This window comes from Tachysurus fulvidraco, chromosome 15 (assembly GCF_022655615.1).
Source record: "Tachysurus fulvidraco isolate hzauxx_2018 chromosome 15, HZAU_PFXX_2.0, whole genome shotgun sequence".
Classification (NCBI taxonomy): domain Eukaryota; kingdom Metazoa; phylum Chordata; class Actinopteri; order Siluriformes; family Bagridae; genus Tachysurus; species Tachysurus fulvidraco.
In genome coordinates, this window is record NC_062532.1 from 15,148,909 (window position 1) to 15,171,136 (window position 22,228).

The 22,228-nt window shown below is 37.3% G+C and overlaps 2 protein-coding genes across 10 annotated transcripts in view; both read right to left on the minus strand.

Moving 5' to 3' along the window:
• Nucleotides 1–22,228, minus strand: part of hoxb3a (homeobox B3a) — a 46,510-nt gene that overhangs the window by 4,939 nt on the left and 19,343 nt on the right. For 3 of the 9 annotated variants that reach the window (XM_027138972.2, XM_027138970.2, XM_027138971.2), the window contains 2 exons: nucleotides 16,512–16,717; nucleotides 3,884–3,947 (listed from right to left, as the gene is read on the minus strand). The gene's annotated coding sequence lies outside the window, so the exon portion shown is untranslated. Of the gene's footprint in view, nucleotides 1–1,124; nucleotides 2,254–3,883; nucleotides 3,948–4,546; nucleotides 4,758–4,834; nucleotides 4,978–7,705; nucleotides 8,891–11,837; nucleotides 11,857–16,511; nucleotides 16,718–22,228 lie in introns of those variants that run through there. The other 6 variants (XM_027138977.2, XM_027138975.2, XM_047800469.1 and 3 more) reach the window with 6 other exon arrangements.
• On the minus strand, nucleotides 18,047–21,986 carry hoxb4a (homeobox B4a). Its single transcript, XM_027138983.2, has 2 exons — nucleotides 20,552–21,986; nucleotides 18,047–19,706 (listed from the first exon to the last, which is right to left on the minus strand). Exons 1-2 carry the CDS (start codon nucleotides 20,973–20,975, stop codon nucleotides 19,390–19,392), a joined length of 741 nt encoding a protein of 246 aa, XP_026994784.1. The 5' UTR covers nucleotides 20,976–21,986; the 3' UTR covers nucleotides 18,047–19,389.

Below are 22,228 nucleotides of genomic sequence, written 5' to 3' on the forward strand. Positions count from 1 at the left end.
CCTATTATTAAGCTATTTAATTGAATATAATACTACTTTGAATTGAAAAAAAAATAGCAGGACAATGGGGCTTATTGAAAACAAAAAACCCTAAGAACATGCAGTTGTGTCTGTTTGTGAAACGAATTAAAGTAACCAAAGTGAAATTACGTACATTTGAATGTTGAAATGTTATATATAAAACGAGGCAAATTTTGTATGTGTCTGTTTATATAACTGAGATACTGAACTACAGCTTTTGGACATCAACTCTCAACACGTCACAAATGTTGCTCATTCATCTTCAATGAGGACGGACGGAATCCATGGAATTGTTCAGGGAAGAGAGAGACAGGGAGAGGGAGGGGGGAAAGTACCGGGCCTGTAGATATCAAATCATATCGTAGTTCCATTTAATGGAACACGTAATGTCCTGGCCGTCTTGTTACGGTAACACAATAACCAACTTTTCTCTAGATTCAACCTTAACACGATTATGGAGTCAAGAGAGGATGTGGTTGGAAGAAAGGGGCTAACCCGTGAAACGTCAACAAAACAACAGGGGAGAACATCGCTTGGGCGCCCCTTAGCTATCGGACACGGAAATTTCTATACATAGTAAATCGAAATAATAAAATAACAGAACAATATTTCTTTGTATGTAAACGAGGAAGAGTATAATACAGAGCCTAAATGTAATTTACTCAGAGCATCTACTAGTGCAGAAAGGGACAAGCGATTTCTATACCAAATAAAACAACAGCATATTGCCACTCGAGACCGCTGAGAAAATCTCAGAAATTGGCGACACTTTTCCATTGTCGCTTAGCTATACAACGTTTAATCGCACATAGCATTTTTCTTCCATAATGCATTGAAATCAAACACGTACATTTGCACCAAATGCAATGGGTCATTTTGCAATCGGGAGTGATTCGGTTATACTGAACAAAATGTGGAAAGAGTGGAAATATGAATATGTTATGCTATGAAACGATCTAGAGGGGTAAAAAAGAGGACTGCTGCCTGGAAGCTTATAGCGTTGTGAACTCTTCTTGAACCGCGTTTGCAGTCGTATGGTCATAAATCACTAGGACACACATACCGCCATTCACAAACTGATAGCCTATTTCAAACCATCTTACCTTAGCCTCTGACGAGCGACGTTCGAGCAGGCACCATGTTTTTTCACATTCGGTCGGTCTGCAATCAAAGAAAAAAATGCCGAAAGCTCGTCCTCGTTTAGATATTTCAGCCACTGAGCGAGTGTCATACGGCGGGTATGGCGAGCACGGCTGGCCCGCGCCACAGTGCGGGCGCTCCTGGTTTGATCCCTTCGACTGGTTTAAGGGGGAAGACGGTTTAAGCATGAAAGATCTGAGGTATGCGAGGAAAACGGCAAATGGACAGGCAGCGCTGCTCCTGGCCGCCCTGTCGACTGGTACGCCCTGCTCGCTGATAACAATGGCCTCAGATTTCGCTTCCTTTACCCTCTCTCCTCTCAGTCACCGTGCAATCCCGAACATCATAATCCGAAAGGGGCTCTCGACTCCCCGTCGCCACATTTTCCCTTTGACTTTCGGGTGCTGGCATTTGTAAGTGTTATTTTCGCCCTTTACTCCCCATTTGGTGGGTTATTGTATTGTCATCACAGGCCTCTACGGCTGTTTGAAAATAACGGGGGTGGCTTTGAATGTGCCAGGCGCGAGCGTTAATCCCCATCAAACAGCGTCACCACTGAAAAATTATGCTAATTGCAGGCGAGTAGGACAGGAGGACCTACAAGCGGAAATCCACCTCTTTTCATCCCACTTCTCACTAGTTGTAGTGTCAGGCTATGCTCATGTGTTGTTAGGTAATATAAAAAAGGCATGAGAAAAAGTAATTTGTTCCCCTTACTAAATCCATCGGTGTAATGATAAACGACAAGAACAAGTTTTTTTTAGTGTTGGTCTTATGTTAGATTTAGACAGAAACTGAATACTGACTGCGCTGTATTATCCAACACAATCAACTTGTGCAACTTATGCGCAAAATATGAACACAGGTTGGGAGGGGTTCGGAGAACAAGAAAACAGACAACAGGCAGACTTGTAAGCGAGGGAGGAGTGTGAAAACAAAGCATCAATATAGATGCTAGATTTTCTTTTCCCACAAACGGGAGAAAGCTATGGTCATATAATTTTAACTCGGATAAGGAGCACACGTTAAAAAACGCACCAGTCCTCCTTGAGTCCTTTTTTATACCATAAGGAACATTCTTTTAGTCAATCAACAGGGAGAAATACGCAAAAAAGGCAAAAATGGAAAACAGTGTAGTTTAAAATCTCTCTCTCTCTCTCTCTCTCTCTCTCTCTCTCTCTCTCTCTCTCTCTCTCTCTCTCTCTCTCTCTCTATTTTTTTTATTATTCCGGACACCCCCATGGCTAAGATTTATGACTTCTACCACTCGCCGACAGCTGTAAACAGTCAATTGTTAAAAGGTGATTTGCAAATAGGTACTTCAATAGAGAACATCGGCAACGATGTGGGAGGAAGGCAGGAGGCAAAAATGTAGGTGTCTGCAACTCTTTTCGTTAACGGCATTGTTCCCAACTTTGCAACTACCACTAAATGTGTGACAGGGATTCACTCAGAAGATTAGTAATTAACTAATACGTGGGCTGAAGATACGAAAGAAAACGTTGTTTTCTAATAATACTATTATTTAAATAAGAAACGTAATACATTGCAGTAATCCTGAGGATTATGTGTATTTTTCAGGCTAACCGTTTTTCCTAGTTTTGTTATATATATCGTAGTGTCTAATAGCATAAAAAATATTAGAATCAACGTCTTAGCTAAAGAAGCCGAACATGCATATTCCAAAATTAACGAAAATCTTAAGCCACTTTATATTTTAAATGCATTTCTTGTATAATTAAATATTTTTCACATCTGAAACAATTGAAGTTTAGATAACGAAATAATTCAGTAAACTTTGAAAATTAAAAGATAAATTTTTGGATATATATATATATATATATATATATATATATATATATATATATATATATATATATATATATATATATATATATATATATATATATCACACTGAGAGTATCCCTGCTTGACTGCTTGACTATAGTATTGTAAATTTCATAGTGATTGGAAGCCCTAGGTAACGGAAAAATAATTACTGAAATGTGTTTTATATTGTTGTCTTTGTGTGTTTATTTACACATTAAAACCAGGCCAAGAATGTTATTATAGCGTGGAGTAACTGTGGCAAGTCTTGATTATTCACCTTTTGCTGCACGACTATTTGCTTTTTAAATAGTCAAAGTCTAAAAAATATATCTCTCTATAATTACAGTTTTAAGTGTTCATGGTAGATTTTTTCGAAACCTTTTAAGTATCAGTGAAATGCAATAAGCAATATACACTAACATTCCATGCCAGAAAAGTAAATGTCTTTGACCATATGGTCATTGCAACAGCACTAAGGACATGCACACAAAGGATTTACATTGATTAATCGTTCTATACAGATCATAAAGATTGAGGAGATTTATTAACAACTTCATTATGAGTGCTTCCATTTAATATCGTAGACAGCTTTAGTGTATATTGTAAAGGTCGTATACAATATTCAAATAACAAACCACCTTTTGCCTTTATTGTAATTTAAAATTTCGATGAAAAACACAAAAAAAAAACCTATCATAATTCTTGTGTACTTCGCAGTCAGCATTATTTCAAATCGGTATTTGTTATGTGTTATAAAAATCTAATCGATAATTCTCATAATAGACTATCAATGCAATGGCTCGAGAATAAGAGGGAATGTGTTTCGTCAAGCATGTAATCGGAAAGATATGAATTACGGTCACATGTTTCAGTTAAAAAATGGATCACTTACCGAGATAACGTCTTTTACGTCTAGATTTTACGCAAGGATACAGCTTCCAGATAACTCGCAGGTACTAAAGGTAGACACAGAAACACAAAAGATGCAATCAAAACGTTCGCAATTTGTTTAAAAAAAAACGTATTTACACAGAAATTTGAAGCAATATGAGATCAATTTGACCACGTTTACCCTACTGTTAAGTTCAAATTATGTGTAGGTTTATTTTGAGGAGATCGCAGACTAAACAAATAATCCTTGCAACAGCAAAGAACCCGGTTTTTGATATTTATAACTGCATTATTATTTATGTTATTAATTTCGTTTCAAAGCTTGCCCATAATCATGGAAACAAATGTCTAGAAACAGAATTAGATGTACAAAAGAAGCAGTATTAATTTAAGGAGAATGCATTTACTACAAATTACATATGCATATTTGCTTAAAAAATCAAAACCAAATATGCTGTATCATTACAAAAAGAGCAGCAGCAGCAAAACAGCAGCAGCAATAGAAATATTAATACTACTACTATTATAAGTACCAATAATAATAATAATAATAATAATAATAATAATAATAATAATAATAATAATAATAATAATAATGCAACTAAACAAAATATATTTACTAAACATCAAGCGTTTATCGGCGACCATAAAACATGAGTCCCACCATTCTGGTCAAAAATCCTCCCTTTAAACAGTTTCTAATCCAAACGACAGCCTTAGAGAATCGAAAATGGATAGACATTAGGCAAGGGCCTAAGTAGAAATGGAATGAAATGGCCTTGCTTGTCTGCATAGTAGCGCTTATTAAAAGTGGAATAAAAACGTTGGACGCTCCCGTTCGCCGGCTCCTGACAGCTACCCCAAACACATAAATCAAAACGAGGATTCCCCGACCTCCCCGACTCTGCGGCCTATAGCGCTATAAAGTTATTTATTGCATCCCCGCACTCACGCACGCCGTTGGCTCGCGTCCATCCCCGGCGCCCTTTCAAACACTAAACGGGCAGTTTTGGGTGGTTTTTGTCCCCGCTAACACGCCAACAACTCGCAGTCTTGCTGGACTAACCTAAAGTTACCTAGAAAGTGAAGGGTGATCCTTCCCCCGCAAGCACGAACGCTGCTGCGCTCAGAACAAAGGGAGGAGGCAGCTTCCAGCCAGAAGAGCTGATGAGCCAATTTTTAGAGGGGGAATTGGCCAGGAAAGAAGCAAGACATCAACGATATTTTACTCAAAACAGAACCACACTTAAATCTACAGAGTGAAAGCCTCCAGAAGGTTTCGATTATTGTGAAATGTATCGAAAAAACGGACGGTAACAACTGCTGGGCTTGCCTCGGTTCATTCCTGCAGGCTTTGCAACAAAGGACTCCTGCATAATTTATCAAAATGCATATTAAGTGGATGCCCGGGCTTTTGGGAGCTGAGGTCTCTTTACCAGACACAGATTTTTCAATAAAACCAATGCTTTGCTCAAATCCCATATTACAGACATAGCACACTCTCAGAGCAGCTAACATAGTAAACATTTCCACGTCCAACTTTATTGGCAATCTCTCTCTCTCTCTCTCTCTCTCTCTCTCTCTCTCTCTCTCTCTCTCTCTCTCTCTCTCTCTCTCTCTCTCTCTTTCTCATTGATATGATATCATTTTAACTTACCCAGTCTTGCCTACAACGCACTTAAATATAGAGCAAAGCTGAAAAAATATATATAAGCTATACACTCTAGAGTTCATTTGCCTAATTCGTTTAACCAAATGTGACAACTTTGGTTTAAGAGGAAAATGCTAGTTATATATCTTATTTTCTTTTGGATTCTGACGAATGGCATGTAGCTTTCAACAGTCCAAACTTGTAAGCGTCCAATCTTAAACCTTAATGGAGGTTTCGGCAAGTGCTGGGAGAGTGAATGAGCAGTGGGCTTGGTTTCTGACACCCACGTATATAGCCTCTATATAGTATACATGCTCGAATTATAATTAACTCTCATTCGAGCACTGACCTCCTCAAAAGGCTCAGTTCGATACCCCCTGGAACTTCAAGAAACGTAAGATATAACCATGAGTATTCGTTACATCTGAAACGGGGATTAAAATACCTGTGTTAGTCTATATAGCATACTTTATTGCAAAAGAAAACTCACTTTCTCGAATTACATAAAAGAATTTTTTATGTTCCATGTATATATGTTATATGTTTATCTTACGAATATAATTAGTATAGAGATGGCCTATGATAACCTCGTTTTCGAGTAATTTACTTAGTTTGCACTACCACTAAAATCCATGGCTTTTGTGGATGAAGTTAATTTTTAAAGACCCACTTGGCTTAGCATGGGTAATATTTAACTTGGTCTCAATAGAAAAGCACAAAGAGGACGATTGGAGGAATCTGGGTCAACGGAGTCTCATGGCCTCTGGGCTTGAAAAGTGCCAGTTCCACGAAATATGACAAACGAGGGGAGGCCTCGACTTCATGTGCTAGTTGTCGTATTGACAACTCGCCTTTCTACAATATAATCTTGGAATATACTATATTTTTTTAAAATTTATCTATATACATACTGTATTATCGTTATGTATTTGAATAAAAATGCAAATCATAGGTTTTGAAATAAAAGTTTGTGCGTTTATTGTGTGTTGCCAATGCCAAGTATAAATATATGACAGTAAAGAACATGACAGATATTTCACTCTAGATGGCCTAACATTTACTCTGATTCTGATGCTCTGTCAGTGATTTATGAAAAAATCAATTAAATCATATGTACATACATTTTTGTGGTTAGTGCTGAACACGTTATTTACCCAGCCTAAACCGTAGGATCTCGCTAACTACTGTGATTAACACAACAATGCGTGGGCATTGGATATCTCAAAATGTCTAGCATGTTCCCCTTTATTAACAGACATAAAGATTAGAAAATCAATCAAAATTTAAGATGAATGTGTGTATACGAGGTATACGACTTTGAATTGTAAGAAATTCGGTGTTTTGACCCAATTAACATGATTAGTACTAATATAAATTACTAACTAATCTAAAATTGCGTGAATACAATTAATTAAATTTAGCTATACGAAGGAGCAACATGTGTCCGGAAATTTATTTTTTTTTTTTTTTTAGAAATAATGGCACGACATTATGGACAACTGTAAAAGCATGAACACAGCCTTAAAATCCTATTAATAAACACCTAACGTAAAGAAACTCCAAAAAGCATAGAGTTTTGTTTGTTCATAAAGCCTACTTTCACATACCGAATTGTGGGATAACTAAAAGGAGACCTTAAGTTTTAATACAGGCATCCACCTAGAGGCCACATTTAAATTATTAGCGCCAGTTTACTTAAGTTTTAGGGGCTTCAGTAATTTCACACGTAATCCTAATTCAAAAAGAGAATATATCGTTATAATAAGTTGTGCATTTTGGGATCCCTTTACCATGAATAAGGGGTGGGAGACTTCAACCTAAACTGGGAGCTGCTTGAGTAAGCAATTTTTTCTTCGAATCATAAATCACTAAAGCATGCCTCTTCTTCGAAACTTTTATAAGGTGGTGTGAAGCCTAGAGAAACTTAATAGAAAGGCTAGTTACAAGACTTTTAGAGCACGGAAAGGCAACCTTAAGCCCTGCTCAGTTACCTATTTGAAGGCATCTCTCGTCAGCTGTTTGATACAACAAAAGGTTTTCGAGCCTGGGCACACCCAGGGATGGCTCCAGCCTGAGACACACAGCGGATAATTAATGACTTGTCGGCAGAGGAGCTCAGGACACTAGGAAGAATTCAGGCATGTGGTGTCAGTTGGAGCTTGTAAACCTTACCTGACTTCCAGCATTCCTTCAGTCTCTTCAACGAAAATGGCCCTGGCTTTGGAATATTTGTTCAAGACTCCCAAGGAACAGATGAACAAGTCACGGAATGTATTTTCCGCAACAGTTTTTGAGGGATTAGAACTGCGCGAACGAAAGCTTAGACTTTTGGTATGCTAAAAGTCATACGTATTATTTTAAAGCGTACATAAACTCGGCAGTTAGTATAGGGAAACTCGCTAGTATCGCTCGTCTTTAGTCATAGACGTTGCCAGAACGCGAAAACTACTTAGACGTCTATAGATGAATGGTCGTTAGTGCACCGTTTTTACTATCTGCAAAATCCGGACTCCAATTTGGCGTGTGTCTCGTCAGAGTCAGCAGTAACCAGCAGGCGAAAGATTCCACCTATACCATCTAGCTACCTTTCAGCTTCTCGCTGCCTGCGCGTAGCAGCGTGGATTGACACGGTGAACTAGTGAACCAGTGGACTGACAGAACACACAGGGTGGAGAAGACATCCTCTGCCCAATAGGGAACTTTACGGCTCCTGGGCCAACACATGGGACATATGGTCATTGCAAACTGGGGGTTTCAGCAAGGCGAGCACAATTAGCCTCTTTCTGATAGCTGGTATACTTTCCGACATTCTGATGGAAACCGAGTTCAAACTGCAAGTTAAGGAATTGAACATTTGACTTTTTAAATATGTTCATATTTGGCAAACAGTATGTTTCTTTATTGTTTTTTTGTTTTGTTTTGTTTTCAAATTTTTACCAAATAATATGTTAAAAAGTCGGAAGGTAAGCAAATGCACCTGGCCTTGTTCCATGAATGCGTTGTGTGCTGGGTTGTACTATAGCCAGAGATAAGAGAAAATACACCCACGCTTAAAATCTCTCTCTCTACATCGGCATGTCGCTCTCTCTCTCTCTCTCTCTCTCTCTCTCTCTCTCTCTCTCTCTCTCTCTCTCTCTCTCTCTCTCTCACACACACACACACACACACACACACACACACACGCACACACACAAGCACACGCGCGAATAATTGTACGTGAGAATGGAGACAAAGGGGATAGCTCACCTATATCCTTTTTAAAAGCGTGATTATAGCAAGCGTGCTATTTTGACGCCACATAAAATCTGTTCATTTCTAGTGTTTAGTGTTTTCTTAGCTGTCTGACCTCAATCTGGAACACTTACCGAAAACCCTTCACAGATTTTTTTGGATATCTGTTCTTTATTTCTTTACTTCATGTCATTTGCTTTGCATTTTAATTGCTATTCTGCGCAGACCTACATGAATTGCCGAGGGATTTTTTATATTGATTAATTCTGAAAAAGCTCAAATGAATTCAACTTGAAAAGTTTTTATAGTATTGGTTTAACATTCTGTTAACAAAATATATACGCTCCTTCCAAGCAACAAAAGCTCCTATATAAGTGAGCCAATGACCATTACCACTATGCTAAATAAATGCCTGATATATAAACAGAATTAAAATAAAATCTTATTTGTTTCACTGGACTTGTCTATTTTATTTGCAAAGTATACATCTGTGTATGTGTGTTTGTAAATATTTTTCTTTACATTAATTTTAAAGAGATATGTGGAAAACGTATGTTTCAAAATGTAAATATATACTGAATTATCTTTGGCGTCTATTCAGTAATATATTTGGGTATTGTTGTTCTTTTATTTTAGACACCTAGCTGGCTATATAGGACTAGAATAACTAGAGTAGAACTAGAATTAACAACAATTATTTCGTATTATGGCTCTATTTTTACATCGCAGTTATCACAACCCACAAAACTGCTTTTGGTTTGATAAATTGTAAACTATTTGTAAAAATCTGATCTCCAATACTTATATACATATACACTTATAATCACAGAATAGCCAAATGCTTTCGTCTAGGTTTAGGTTTTAACAGTCACAATTCCTGTGGCCTTGTTAACTTAATGATTTTATAAACCTTTGAAAAAGTCAACAGCAATGATTCTTATAATAATACTTTTCATACTTTTACAGTAACAGTTTTTTAAAACGATAGCACATTTAAAAATATTTAATCATTAAAAAATATTGCTGCTACTTATTAAACGTTATTTTCAATCCTTAACCACTCTACTGTGGTATAGGACATATCAGATACGATGCATGTGCTTGTCGAGCTCTTGAAAGATGTCCAAAGGGCCCCCATAAGTGTTCTCCAAAATGAGCTTGGAAATTATTTTTGACACACCACCCGGCAACAAAAAATGCTTCCGGTATTATGTATTTGAAAGTGTTTGCCCCATGCAACTGCACTGATTGATATTTTAAATCAGTCACATACTCTTCTAATTTTACAAAAACTTCTACTTCTACAAAAAGGTTTCTACGGCCAACATGAAATGGAGAAACAAACACAGGTTGAAGCACAGTTTGAGGTAAAACTAATAGAAATGAATGAATTAATGCTTCGCTGCTTTTATTATTATTATTATTATTATTATTATTATTATTATTATTATTATTATTATTATTATTATTATTATTAATGGTAGTAGTAGTAGTAGTAGTAGTAATACTACTACTACTACTACTACTACTACTACCAATAATAATAATAATAATAATAATAATAATAATAATAATAATAATAATAATAATAATAATAATAATAATAATAATAAGTAATTATACGTCCTATCCACAAAATCTCCGGATTCATCCAGATCAGTATCGGGTAATTGCTGAAGACAAATGAATAAATGGATTATTAGTAAATTTGTTGTTGGACCGTTGGTAGGCTAGCAACGGTATATTTTTATCATATGTGCAGTATGTTTTACAAGCGAACAAAGTCATTATTACGTCATTGATTTTATAGATAATATGACTGATTTTGTTGCAAACCCTGCGCTTCAGTTTCAAACGTGAACCGTACAAATATTACCGTTTTTAACTTAAACGAATACGCCATAAGAGATGTTATGGGTAGAGCAAACAAACGTACTTATTTGTATAGGCTAGCTACTGATCTATTTCTTTCAGCATGATAACCATTGTGGAACACACTATGCCTTTATCTTCTGCTTACTCACACAATGGTTTCTAAAGCACGTCCTAATGTCTTTTTTTGGATAGACTCACTGTGGATAAGCGTCCGTATTTTATATATATGGGTGATCTTAAGCTCATCAAGTTCTGTGTCCTGCTTGTTGTTTTCCCCCTCAATCCGTTACAGGTCACCTGCACTACGTTTCTATCCAAGTTCAGTTTTTAATGGTCTTGTGATAGCCGACTGAAGACCAAGTAAAGACCCCTGGCTATAAATTTGCAGTCGGTCGCGAGGGCTTTTATGAGTTTTGAATATCTACGAGGTGGATCCCACACTGCCAAATTTAAACACATCTTCCCTTAATTGGTAAGCTCATATGCAATAACTCAAGACCTAGAGCTACTTAACTTTCATATTAACCCTGATCCATTGCCGTATTTCGCCCACAATAATCACCTTAGCATTCAGATAGATACGGACAAGGCTAGAGTGCCGTTTGCAAACAAAAAAGCTAGAGAGCTAAACGAGAATCCTTGAATTTTGTTTTCACTTCCTCGTATCACCGCTCGCCCATCATATACCAAGATAGATGATTTATTGCGAAGACGGCCATAAACAACGCAACTCTCTCACAAATACACAATGGCAGCCCCGCTGCCGCTGACACACACCTCACTATAAATCAAGCAAAGTAGCTGGCTGAAAATATGGGAGAGAGAGAGAGAGAGAGAGAGAGAGAGAGAGAGAGAGAGAGAGAGAGAGAGAGAGAGAGAGAGAGAGAGAGAGAGACATGCAGATGTAGAGAAAGGGTTATACTAACAGTAAGCCTAAGAAGAACAAGAAGACACAAATAAAAAATATATACAAAACAGACTACTTTGAAATTTATTGTGTACAGTGATCTTGCTGTCAGTAAAATTCGACCGATGGAATGGGCTTTGAGACATGCAGGATGAAGTAATGAACAGGATGAGTATTTCTGGATTATATTTACCACAATACCAAAAGTCAAATAAATGCAGGGAGATGGGCAATTCTGGAAGAATGGCGGCGGTGGTATTCGCGAGGTTCTCCGATTTATGCTATACTCACAAGCTCCAGACGGTGAGATGATCTCCGTCCAAATTTGTTTTATTGCAGCCTCCGTGAGGGTCTCTGCCTTGGTTTTTTTTCGCTCTGCTATAGGGCTTGTTTTTAAAAGGGCAGTTGAATTTCACGTCAGACACTAGGAGACCATGTCTGCGATATTCCTGAGGAATACATATCTATTCTGCAACCACTGCATTAATTATTTAATGAATCACGTGACCAGGAGGGGGGATGGGGTACCTCGGCTTGCACGCTTGCGGGACCACTATGACCCAACACTCCACAGCTATACTCTAAGTTGCTTTTGTTTCTATAATAAAAAATATCTTATGTTCGTATGTAAAATTTCTTATGTTTTAAAGATTAGACGGTAAGTAAATGTGATATACTAAAATATCAGATCCTGTAATTGTAATCGTCTTTCGTCTTCGAATCGTACGTATATCACGATGCATTTGTAGATTGTTCTTACTTTTAGGGTTTTATTTTTTTATATTGTCTTACGATTTGTCATTATAATGTGTGCATTTTGGTTGTCTTTATACTTGCAAAAATACAAGTCCTCCTTTTTTTGACAAAATATGTCTATAGGGAAAATATATTCTGCACCTACATTAAAATGATAAAATGATATATGGAAACTTAGATTTGTCTCCCGAAAAAAGTATTTATGATAACAAGCCCTCTGACAAATGACTGCTGGAATTACAACTGATATCACATTGACAGTTTTCTTCACTACGACCATGCCAGAAAATTTAAGGCAGCAATCAAGTATTATGTGATAATCGAAATAGAAACCAGTTTAGAATACAAAACCATGTGTCGCTGGGTTAATTTGTAATTTGCAAGGAAATATTTAGTATCCAAATTTATCTTAAAGTCTGGCTATAACATTTATGCGAATTAAAGTCAGGTAACATGCATCAAAGAGGCGCATCTTCCAGAGCTAGGAAACAATAGCAGTGATTCTCTTTAGAGCTATACCGAAACAATAGACATGAGGCTTAGTCATTCGAAGACTCTTGAAGGTCAAACAATGTGCATCGAAAAATCTACCATCATACCACTTACACTTTTCCTTTCACAACAACAGCAGTCAAAACAGCTCGGAGCATGGATAAAAGAAATGCAAAGTGCGGAACACCGGCATGTTTGAGGGAAAAGTTAGCTCACAGTCTCACAGTCAATTAGCTAATACAATTTGATAATAAATGCAAATCAAACACGAATGTGTCCTGTGTAACTAAAACTGTGGTGCAAAACCGGTTTGAGCGTTTGTTAAAATATTTTAGCAAACAGCTTAAGATGTGCGAATGCAAAAAAATGTTTGTAAACACGACTGTTTATTAAATATTGTACACCAAAGGCAGAAATCCTGTCTCAATTAATCCAAATAACTAACATAATAATACACTGGCATCGAAAAGTGTACGATTTTGGGGTTCTTTGGTGGGTTTTTAGAACACTGGTTCTTTATATGTGGCTTAGAAAATTTAAAAATCAACACAGTCTTAAAAATGGAAACGAAATATATTTTTCTGCCGATTATTCTGCCGTATAACACGAATGAGGAAACATATCTTGAGTTAATTAAAACCCAACTGACTTGACTATCCAAACAGAAGCAGAAATTATAAAAATCGCTTTAATTTACGACTAGGTACATGCCAATAACCCATATTAAACAAACAAACAAACAAACAAACAAACAAGCAAACAAACAAAAACAAAAAAACAAAACACCACCCCCTAGAAGAAGAAGAAGAAGAAGAAGAAGAAGATATATATATATATATATATATATATATATATATATATATATATATATATATATATATATATATATATATATACGTATATATACGTATATATATATACGTATATATATACATATATATATTTTTTTTAATTGGGTAATATGCCAATAAAGGTTAATTTTATATAGAACACACTGATTTACAGCGCAGAGCAACCCTTCTTTTATTGTGTACCGTAAATCTGACAACCTCAGTGAAACGCCTTTCTGTGCGCAGCAATCGTAGTTTCAACATTTATTTCAGTTAAACGGGTTAAAATGTTTATTTTATGCAAGGTAAAAAAAAAAGTAACGAACCACTCCATTATAAACATAATACAATGCTCCAGTGTAATTATTCGATTTAAAATCATTTTGTATATAATAATAATAATAATAACAACAATAATAATAATAACAATAATAATAATAATAACAACAATAATAATAATTATTATTATTATTATTATCATCATTATTATTATTATTATTATTATTATTATTATTATTATTATTATTATTTAACGCATTAGATATTAGAGAGCTTTAGTATGAAAATTTGCACTCAGGTTTGGTTAGTAGACTACACAATCTTATCATAATTTTATAACTATTAGATATATTAATATCTATGTTTTCAGAGACTTTGGATTAAATGTAAAGGTTCCTCGAAACCCAGAATATTCCTCTTCAGTGAGCACACTCATTACTCTTGGTTGTCTGTGGCCATAATGGTATCTCTATCACAGCAACCACTGAGTTAGTTAAATATTAATATCGAAAGAAGAGCACCCAGTTGGGAAGATAGGAGGTTAAAGGAAAGTAATTGACAATTGAGCTGTACCTATCAAAAAAACAAATTTTTGAAATAGTTTTGTAAGCTATGTTTATAGAGGATGAATGTTACAGTAATATTGCTGCTATCTGGGATTACAAAAGCAGGTAAAAGGATACTCCTTTTGCTTTAATTGTTAACAATGGCTACTTGCCTTTCATTATGTGTTCAAACGCACGCACGCACACACACACACAAACACACACACACACACACACACACACACACACACACACACACACACACACATGAAATAGAGAGAGAGAGAGAGAGAGAGAGAGAGAGAGAGAGAGAGAGAGAGAGAGAGAGAGAGAGAGAGAGAGAGAGAGAGAGAGAGAGAGAGTCTGTATAGGACACAAAGCTGGCGCGAGCGGGCTATATATCTCTATGACTACACAGTGCTGACCTCCGCTCTGCGGCTTTTTAGAATAATAATTCAGCAATGCGCGAAGGCTATTTGTTTCGCAATTAGTGGCGTGAGTTAAAGCAGGCACCACACCACCACAACAATGTTACAGGGCCAAGTGGCTGAATTTTCCAACAAATCTTGGAGGGTTTTATGCATGGGAGTATCGACCAATATCAGAAGAACCAAGGTGAGGGGGTATAGTGATAGAACACGAAGAGCCGTATTATTTTGCAGGCAAGATTGATGTCGCTCACACAACAACATAAATAAACAAAAATACAGAAATGCACATTTCCACTCACGACCTGGGGAAGCAGTTGGGAGATGTTGAGAGGAGTGTGCAGAAAAGCATTATAGATGGTGAACGTAGTCTAAGGGTTTTTAAACCCGAAACACGAAAGGCACGTAGAAGAAAAGGTCTTGGAAAGGCCGCGACTTCTGTTGTTTTAAGGGCCCCGTTGGTTTACACGACTGTCTGAGGAAAGAGATAGCATATTGCCCTCAGGTTACAGTGCCCCGACCGCGCTGTTATGACAAACTCGCCTCGGGCCTTTGCTGGCCATGGAACTCAGAGCGTAGTCCAGCCTGTGCCGGGTCAAGGGTTTCAAAGGGTCAGTCTGTGTCTTCGCAACAGACCTAATCGGTCAGAAAAACAGTGTCCCCTGTTTGAACCTATAGCAGCCATTGTGCCCAAGAATTGATTTTTTTTTTACCTCATACCGATACGAATTCCTATATTTTTACAATTTGTTTCATTTGACCACACTTCAGTCCGCGTAGGTCCACAGGGGGTGTAAACGCCCTGAGCCAGAACTGCCGACCTTTTTCAAGATACGGTAGCGATTGATTCGCAGGGGTTAAATGACGGTGAGTGTGTTATTAGATGCAGTCGTGCTCATCTAAGCACACAACGACAAGCAAAAGCATTGAAGCAATTTGCTACATGCCGTTTGTTTTAGGCAAATTGTTTCTGCTTTCGAAACATTCTCCTCCGTCCTTTTAATTCTTTTCTGGCCAATAGAGCATTGAACAATCCATTCTAGAAGCCGGCCGTTTTTGCACCTGTGTGCCACCCAAGCGCTTTGAAAGAACAGAACTGCAACGTAGTGCAAAAAAGCAATATGACTTGCAAAAGAAATAAACAGCCATAAACAAGACCTTATGCCAACAAGCAATGAATAACCAACAAATTACCAACTTATTTGGAAACAAAGAAAGCAGTATGGAAGCAAATCGAAATGACCAATATATGCCAGTTGTTTACCTCACATGCATATTTAAGTTCTTGAATATCAACCCACACTCTTCCTCCACCCACAACTTCCACCTCCTCTCTCTTCTTTCTTTCACTAAATCTCTTCTTTTTACACTTTTAGACATTATGTGCTATTAAGACAGTTTGTTTTCTCTTTACAGAGGTGTCATGACAAAAACATTTGACCACCAACATATAAAACATTAAAACACAACGTAACCACAAAGTTACAACGTACGCTTGCCACAAGTGACTTTTTTTTTTTTTTTTTAATCAAAGTCACCAGGAACGACACTACAACATTTGTGTCGGTGATATCCGACTGTGAGGACAGTGACATATAAGGCAATAAAACTTACAAACAAAACAAAGCTCTTTACCTTAATTACTGACATCTCTTGTCCGGTGAAGATTTCCACTTGTGCAATCACTTCTTCAAGAATCCTGTTCATGGGACATTTTTTGGCCAAAAAAGTTTTCTTGTGGCATGACTTGGTAAATAGGTTGTGGAGAAAGGAGGGGGTGTCTTCAAGTGTCCTCCAACATCTTACTGCCCTCCTAGCAGAAGGTCTGTGCAGTTGTGCTGCTGAATAACAATAGAGAGAGGACTTGTTTAAAGAGAAGCTGTGATTAATGGTTTTTTTGCATAATTCTCACATTTTTCTTCTAGCATCTGTCTACAAATAATGGCGATGAACTTTTGAAACCCTTAAAAGAAATCTGCTCACCCTATTCAGAACTCCGTAGCCGAGGCCCTTTCTCTAAAATATGGCAGACTCTCGCACGAGAATAGAATTCCAAGGTGACATTATATTAGATACCACACACGAATATATTTATTTCTAAGCAGGATTTTCTATGGGGAAGAATGTTAAAGGTATTCACACACTATTCAGTTTGTGATGAATTTTATCATTATATTTAGATATGAATCTTAAATTGTAATGTACACTTTGCATATGTTGCTCACTTTAGGTGACGTTATTTTTTATATGAGTTTAGACTCTATATTAATTCTAGTTTAATATACAGTGGTATTTTAGCCAAAGTCCAAAATAATATTAATAACATTATGTTGATACGTAAATAACCTGCACATACTGTGCATGTTGAATATACGTTGGGCTTTTCATTGGACGAACATTGGAGAAGACTGTGGTGTATGGCTTTAGTCATTCAAAGACAGCATTTTGCAAATAAATGGTGAAAAAAACAGAGAAATGGCTAAAGCTGGATATGTGGCGAAAAGACATGCTGTCAACATGGAAGTAATAGAAAATTTTCTGGATGGCACGGAATGCTAGCAGGCCAATTTAAGACCACACTTTGTTCAACACCGGCAAACGGAATGCTATTTTCTCCGGCTCTATATTTTCGATACCTCCTATAAGAATAGAAAATGAAAATTAATACTAAGGCTGTGCCATCCTAAAGAAGCCATTTGTCTTCTTGATTATCTATTTGGTTGTCAGCGTTTGAGCTATGGCACTGGCCCGCTCCTTTGCAATAAAAACACAGCTTGTTGTGGCAAAACACCCAACACCTCTGTGCAAAAATTATGCTCATTAAATCCTTAAAAACGCACGAACGGAGTAACACTTTTCAGTGGTCCTGTTTAGCTTCAAGGAGCAGTTGGGTGTGCAACTTTACATTAAAGAGAAAACTGAAGGGGAGTGTTTTGTGATTTAGAACTAGATAACAATTCCTAATGTACTAGGATTACTCGGAAAAAGACGATACAAATTAGACAGTAATTTCTAGGACAGAAAACTACCAATTGTTTCACAGAGACTGGATGTAATTGACCCACATTCAATGAAAAATGTTTTTGAATTATCAGTTTATATTACGATTAATGGCAATCACCGATTCCATCTAGCACAAACTCCACAAGAGTACAGGACACGAGAAGAAATACAGTGATTATTATCTTTTATTTATTAAATTCCTATAGCTATTTACAAATAACAAATGTGTACAGTGAAAGGCCTAAGAAGAAGGAGGAGACAGAATTGTGAAAGGAAAATACATCATCAACAGGAAGACTGATCTTTGGAATGTCAAAAATATTTTCATACACGATAAAATATCGACACATTTGAAAGAAAGAAAGAAAGAAAGAAAGAAAGAAAGAAAGAAAGAAAGAAAGAAAGAAAGAAAAATGACATACGTGCTTATGTTTATTTGACGTAGAATAAAAACAGAAACTTAAAGACGAGGTAATAGGAAAAACGAAAATAGAGTATTTTCATTCATCTATGCAATATACGCATTTCTCTACACAGCCCTGGCGACACGAATATTTAAATTACATTGCAACGTTCAAATAAATGCTATTTTTTTTTGCAGAAAATAGCATTCTGATCAAATGACTTCAAATTTATCACTTCATAAAACTAGACAACAAAAAACGTTAAAAATATCAAATGAGGTAATTCAAATATTTTTAGCAGTGCTCATTTTAAATAGTTTTGCATTGTATTGTTTTGGTTATCTATATGCCCGGTTTGATTCAACTGTTATAATTTTCATCTGAATATGAATAAAATCTAAATCAGATATTTTCCTACACACCTTTCCCTGTTCTCAATTTGAAATGCGCTAAATATTTAAACACAGAGATGTGACCAGAAAGGTTATCGTATATCCAAATAAGGACATTTAGACCTCACACAATCTTAATCAGCCACACTGGCAAAACAAAATATTAAATGTGAGAGTAACGTCAGAGATAAACCGGAGCTTCATATTAAGAGAGCAATGTTCGGTTACTTTTGTAGGCTACAAGCCAGCAAAGAAAGGGGGTTTAGAAAATGGCTCTTGACAAAACAAGGAGACTCATTTATTAGGCACAATTCTAGACGTCGAGGTAATGGGCAGGCCTACGGTTCATCCTTTGTGCCACAGAGTAAACATGACAAATGGGACTGAGTTTGGCATGATTAAAGATGAAGCAGGGATCCATCTTCACCAAATCTGAAAACTGTCTGCTGCCTTCTGTTGTTATAGAAGGGTCGAGAGACCAGGAACCAAGGGCACAGGATTGAACTGAACTGGGAGTCAGCACAAATGTGGAAGTGTTTGAGTTCGTTTCTTCACACCATTTGTGTTTAAAATATTTTTCACTGTGCACCCTATCATTACCCCACCTCGTATAATATCCATGTCGTTTATAAGCGATGAGGTTGAGCATTTCTAGAGCCTCACTGATAAAATTCAGGTCTTCAAATGTGCGTATTACAAATGATCAAAAGCAAACTATAGAGTCTGTGGAGGTCCGCTAGCACGGTTCTGATTACTGCATAAGGGGCCACCATTTAAAGTCGAGTTGCCCGAACTGCTGGAGCGGATCTTCGTGTTGGGCAGCTTATGGTCTTTCTTCCACTTCATACGCCGATTTTGAAACCAGATCTTAATCTGTCGTTCGGAGAGGCAAAGGGTGTGGGCAATTTCCACCCTGCGCCTTCGTGTAAGATAGCGGTTGTAGTGGAACTCTTTCTCCAGCTCAAGAACTTGCTGTCGCGTGTAAGCTGTGCGTGAGCGCTTGGGTTCTCCCCCCGAATAGTTCGGGCTCACTGCAGGAAAACAGAGCGACACATTAAGAGAAGTCACACAATATATTACTTAAGACACGCACCTAATTTACATGCATAACATACATAAGTATAAAACGTTTGCCCTGGACACTTTTGCAAACTGAATGCGTAATTCTCTCTGAGATTTATGATATTTACAAATATAAAAGGCAAAAACAATAACAATGTTTGCACAGAAAAAATATAAAGAAGTAAGCTGTAGCCACAACATATTAAATATAAATTTTCCATGTAGAAAACCGTATGAAAATCCACGTCAACAGTTTGTTTTAACGACAACACTGCATTCGTGTCTTAACATATTTGGAAGTACACTGAGGGGTTATTTTCCCTTTTTATAGTTCACTTCATTAAAGGTTTGGAAAAACTAAATTACTGTAGAATAATAGTACAGGCCTAACCGGTTTGTTTATTTTGCCATTGGTGTCTTAATAAATGTCACTATCTTTTCTGTCATGAAGTTTTTCACGAACAATATTGAGGTGACAGAAAAAAAATATGCTGTTTTACATCAAGCCACTTAAAATCAAATTACCAAAACATAAACCGTAACTTATGGGTTACTAGAGGAGTCATAAAACCTTCCCGTGATGAAATTAGAACGAGCAGGTCGCACAGACTTTAAAGGTACTTTGAGAAGAAGTGCAATAAAAATTTATGGGGGGTGTAATTATATTGCCCTGCAAACAGCCGATCGTAAATCTCGACCAAGGGCTACTTCACATAGAGACCAATAGATTTAACACCTGACATTAAGAGTTCTAAAGTGTGTGAAATGTTTGCGCACGGCGACGCACAAGCAGAAGAAGTTTAGTTCCACTTACCGATATTTACGTGAACTTTTTTCATCCAGGGGTATACCACGGGATCCTTTCGAGAAGTGGCCGAAGGAGTGCTTTGGTTAATAGGAGTCTGACCGCAAGCAGGCGGAGGGCTCGGAGTTACCGAGTCGCAATGACGGCTTGGATCTGGGAGAGGGGTCGAGAGAGCAGCAGAGTTTAGTACGTGACCCCGAGGAGACATGACCACAGCGGGCTGCCCTGGACCCTGGCACGACGAGTAGGGTGGATCGCCGCAGCCCGACCGCTGATGGTAGATCGACTCGTGCTGGAACGATGGCTCTTGCCTTTGGGTGCTATAGTAGTCCGGAGAGTGACTGGGTAGGTAGTCGCTTTGGGAGTACTCCTCGCACGGTGGAAACTTGGGGTCCACATAGTTGGAGTTGATCAAATAGGAACTCATGGCCATTAATTTCTTTGAATTGCACACAAAATATACTAAAATTTATATCTATCCCTTTACTCGTTTTCCTGTTTCGTAAAACCCTCCTACTTTCTGTCAAGTGAACAAAGTTAAGGGTCCACGTGACAGCAGTAGCCAATGGCGTGCATCCTTCCAATTCCCGGATTAGGAAGCAAGAAAAAGCAGTTTAGATTGTGTTCAATATCGACGCACAGTTTGGGACAGTATAAATACGTTTCATATTTTAATGCCTTGGTTTTAGATTAACAAAACACGCATTAGCGTAAGCTGCCATGCCGATAAAGCCACCCTGGACTTATGCACAGACCGCCGAGACTAAACGACTCCCTCTCTCTTTCGTCTTGAGTACCTCAATTTAATGAAAACGTACATACTCATCTCAAAAATCTAGTTCAGATGTTCCGAACTTGAATACTCCTCGCAATACTCATGAAAAGCGATGCCAAGTGAAAGGACAAACCTCTCCCTCTGACGAAGCTCTTAAATGCACTTGCTAATAATGGTGATAGAATGGAGGTGGCGTGATCTGCGTGTCAGAGATAAATCTGGGCTTGTTTAGGATCGATAGAAAATTCATCAACTAATTCAGGTTACAAAGCCTCCTAAATCAAAACTAAGGTTTTTTGCATTTAAGCACAATCTGCAGTCACTCCCCATACAAGGAGCGTGTGTATTCTACATTTTGATTTACGCCCCAAGCATAATTGACCATTAACCGATAAAATTGCTTGTACATTGCCGTTGCCTCGATCCTAGAAACACGCTGACTTGATCATCACTGGTATTTAACTCTACAAAACTGTTAGTTTTTCCAGTTTGTTCTTTAAAGCTATGTACAACAAAAGCTAAAATGTTAATTTGTAGATATACATGTTTTTTATTATAAAAAAAATTGAGCTCTATATTTTATCTGCATTTTCCGTTGATGTTGCATTGCGGTCTGTATATCAACTACATACTCCCCTAGATACGAATTTGTGACTGTGTGTCTGTTCACACAAATCCGGATCTACAGGGTATATATAGATGACAGGTGTCCTCTTGACAGATATCGAATGGAGTTATTCACCTTGACAGCTCATCCTCCATGTCAAGGTATTACACCTGAAAGAGTCTGCCTTTATTGTAACATTAATGTACTAAAGAAATGGATTGGCAATTTTTTTTCCCATTGCTAACGTAAAACAAATAAACAAGTCTTTTACGCCACTGATACAGTTAATAAAAAAACTCTCTGA

What these genes read in the sequence shown, in the direction of transcription:
- hoxb4a (XM_027138983.2), bottom strand. Translation starts at nt 20,975, where the DNA reads ATGGCCATGAGTTCCTATTTGATCAACTCCAACTATGTGGACCCCAAG. An exon ending in AAAAGTTCACGTAAATATCG is followed by an intron (nt 19,707 to 20,551) that starts GTAAGTGGAACT and finishes GTTTTCCTGCAG; the next exon opens with TGAGCCCGAACTATTCGGGG.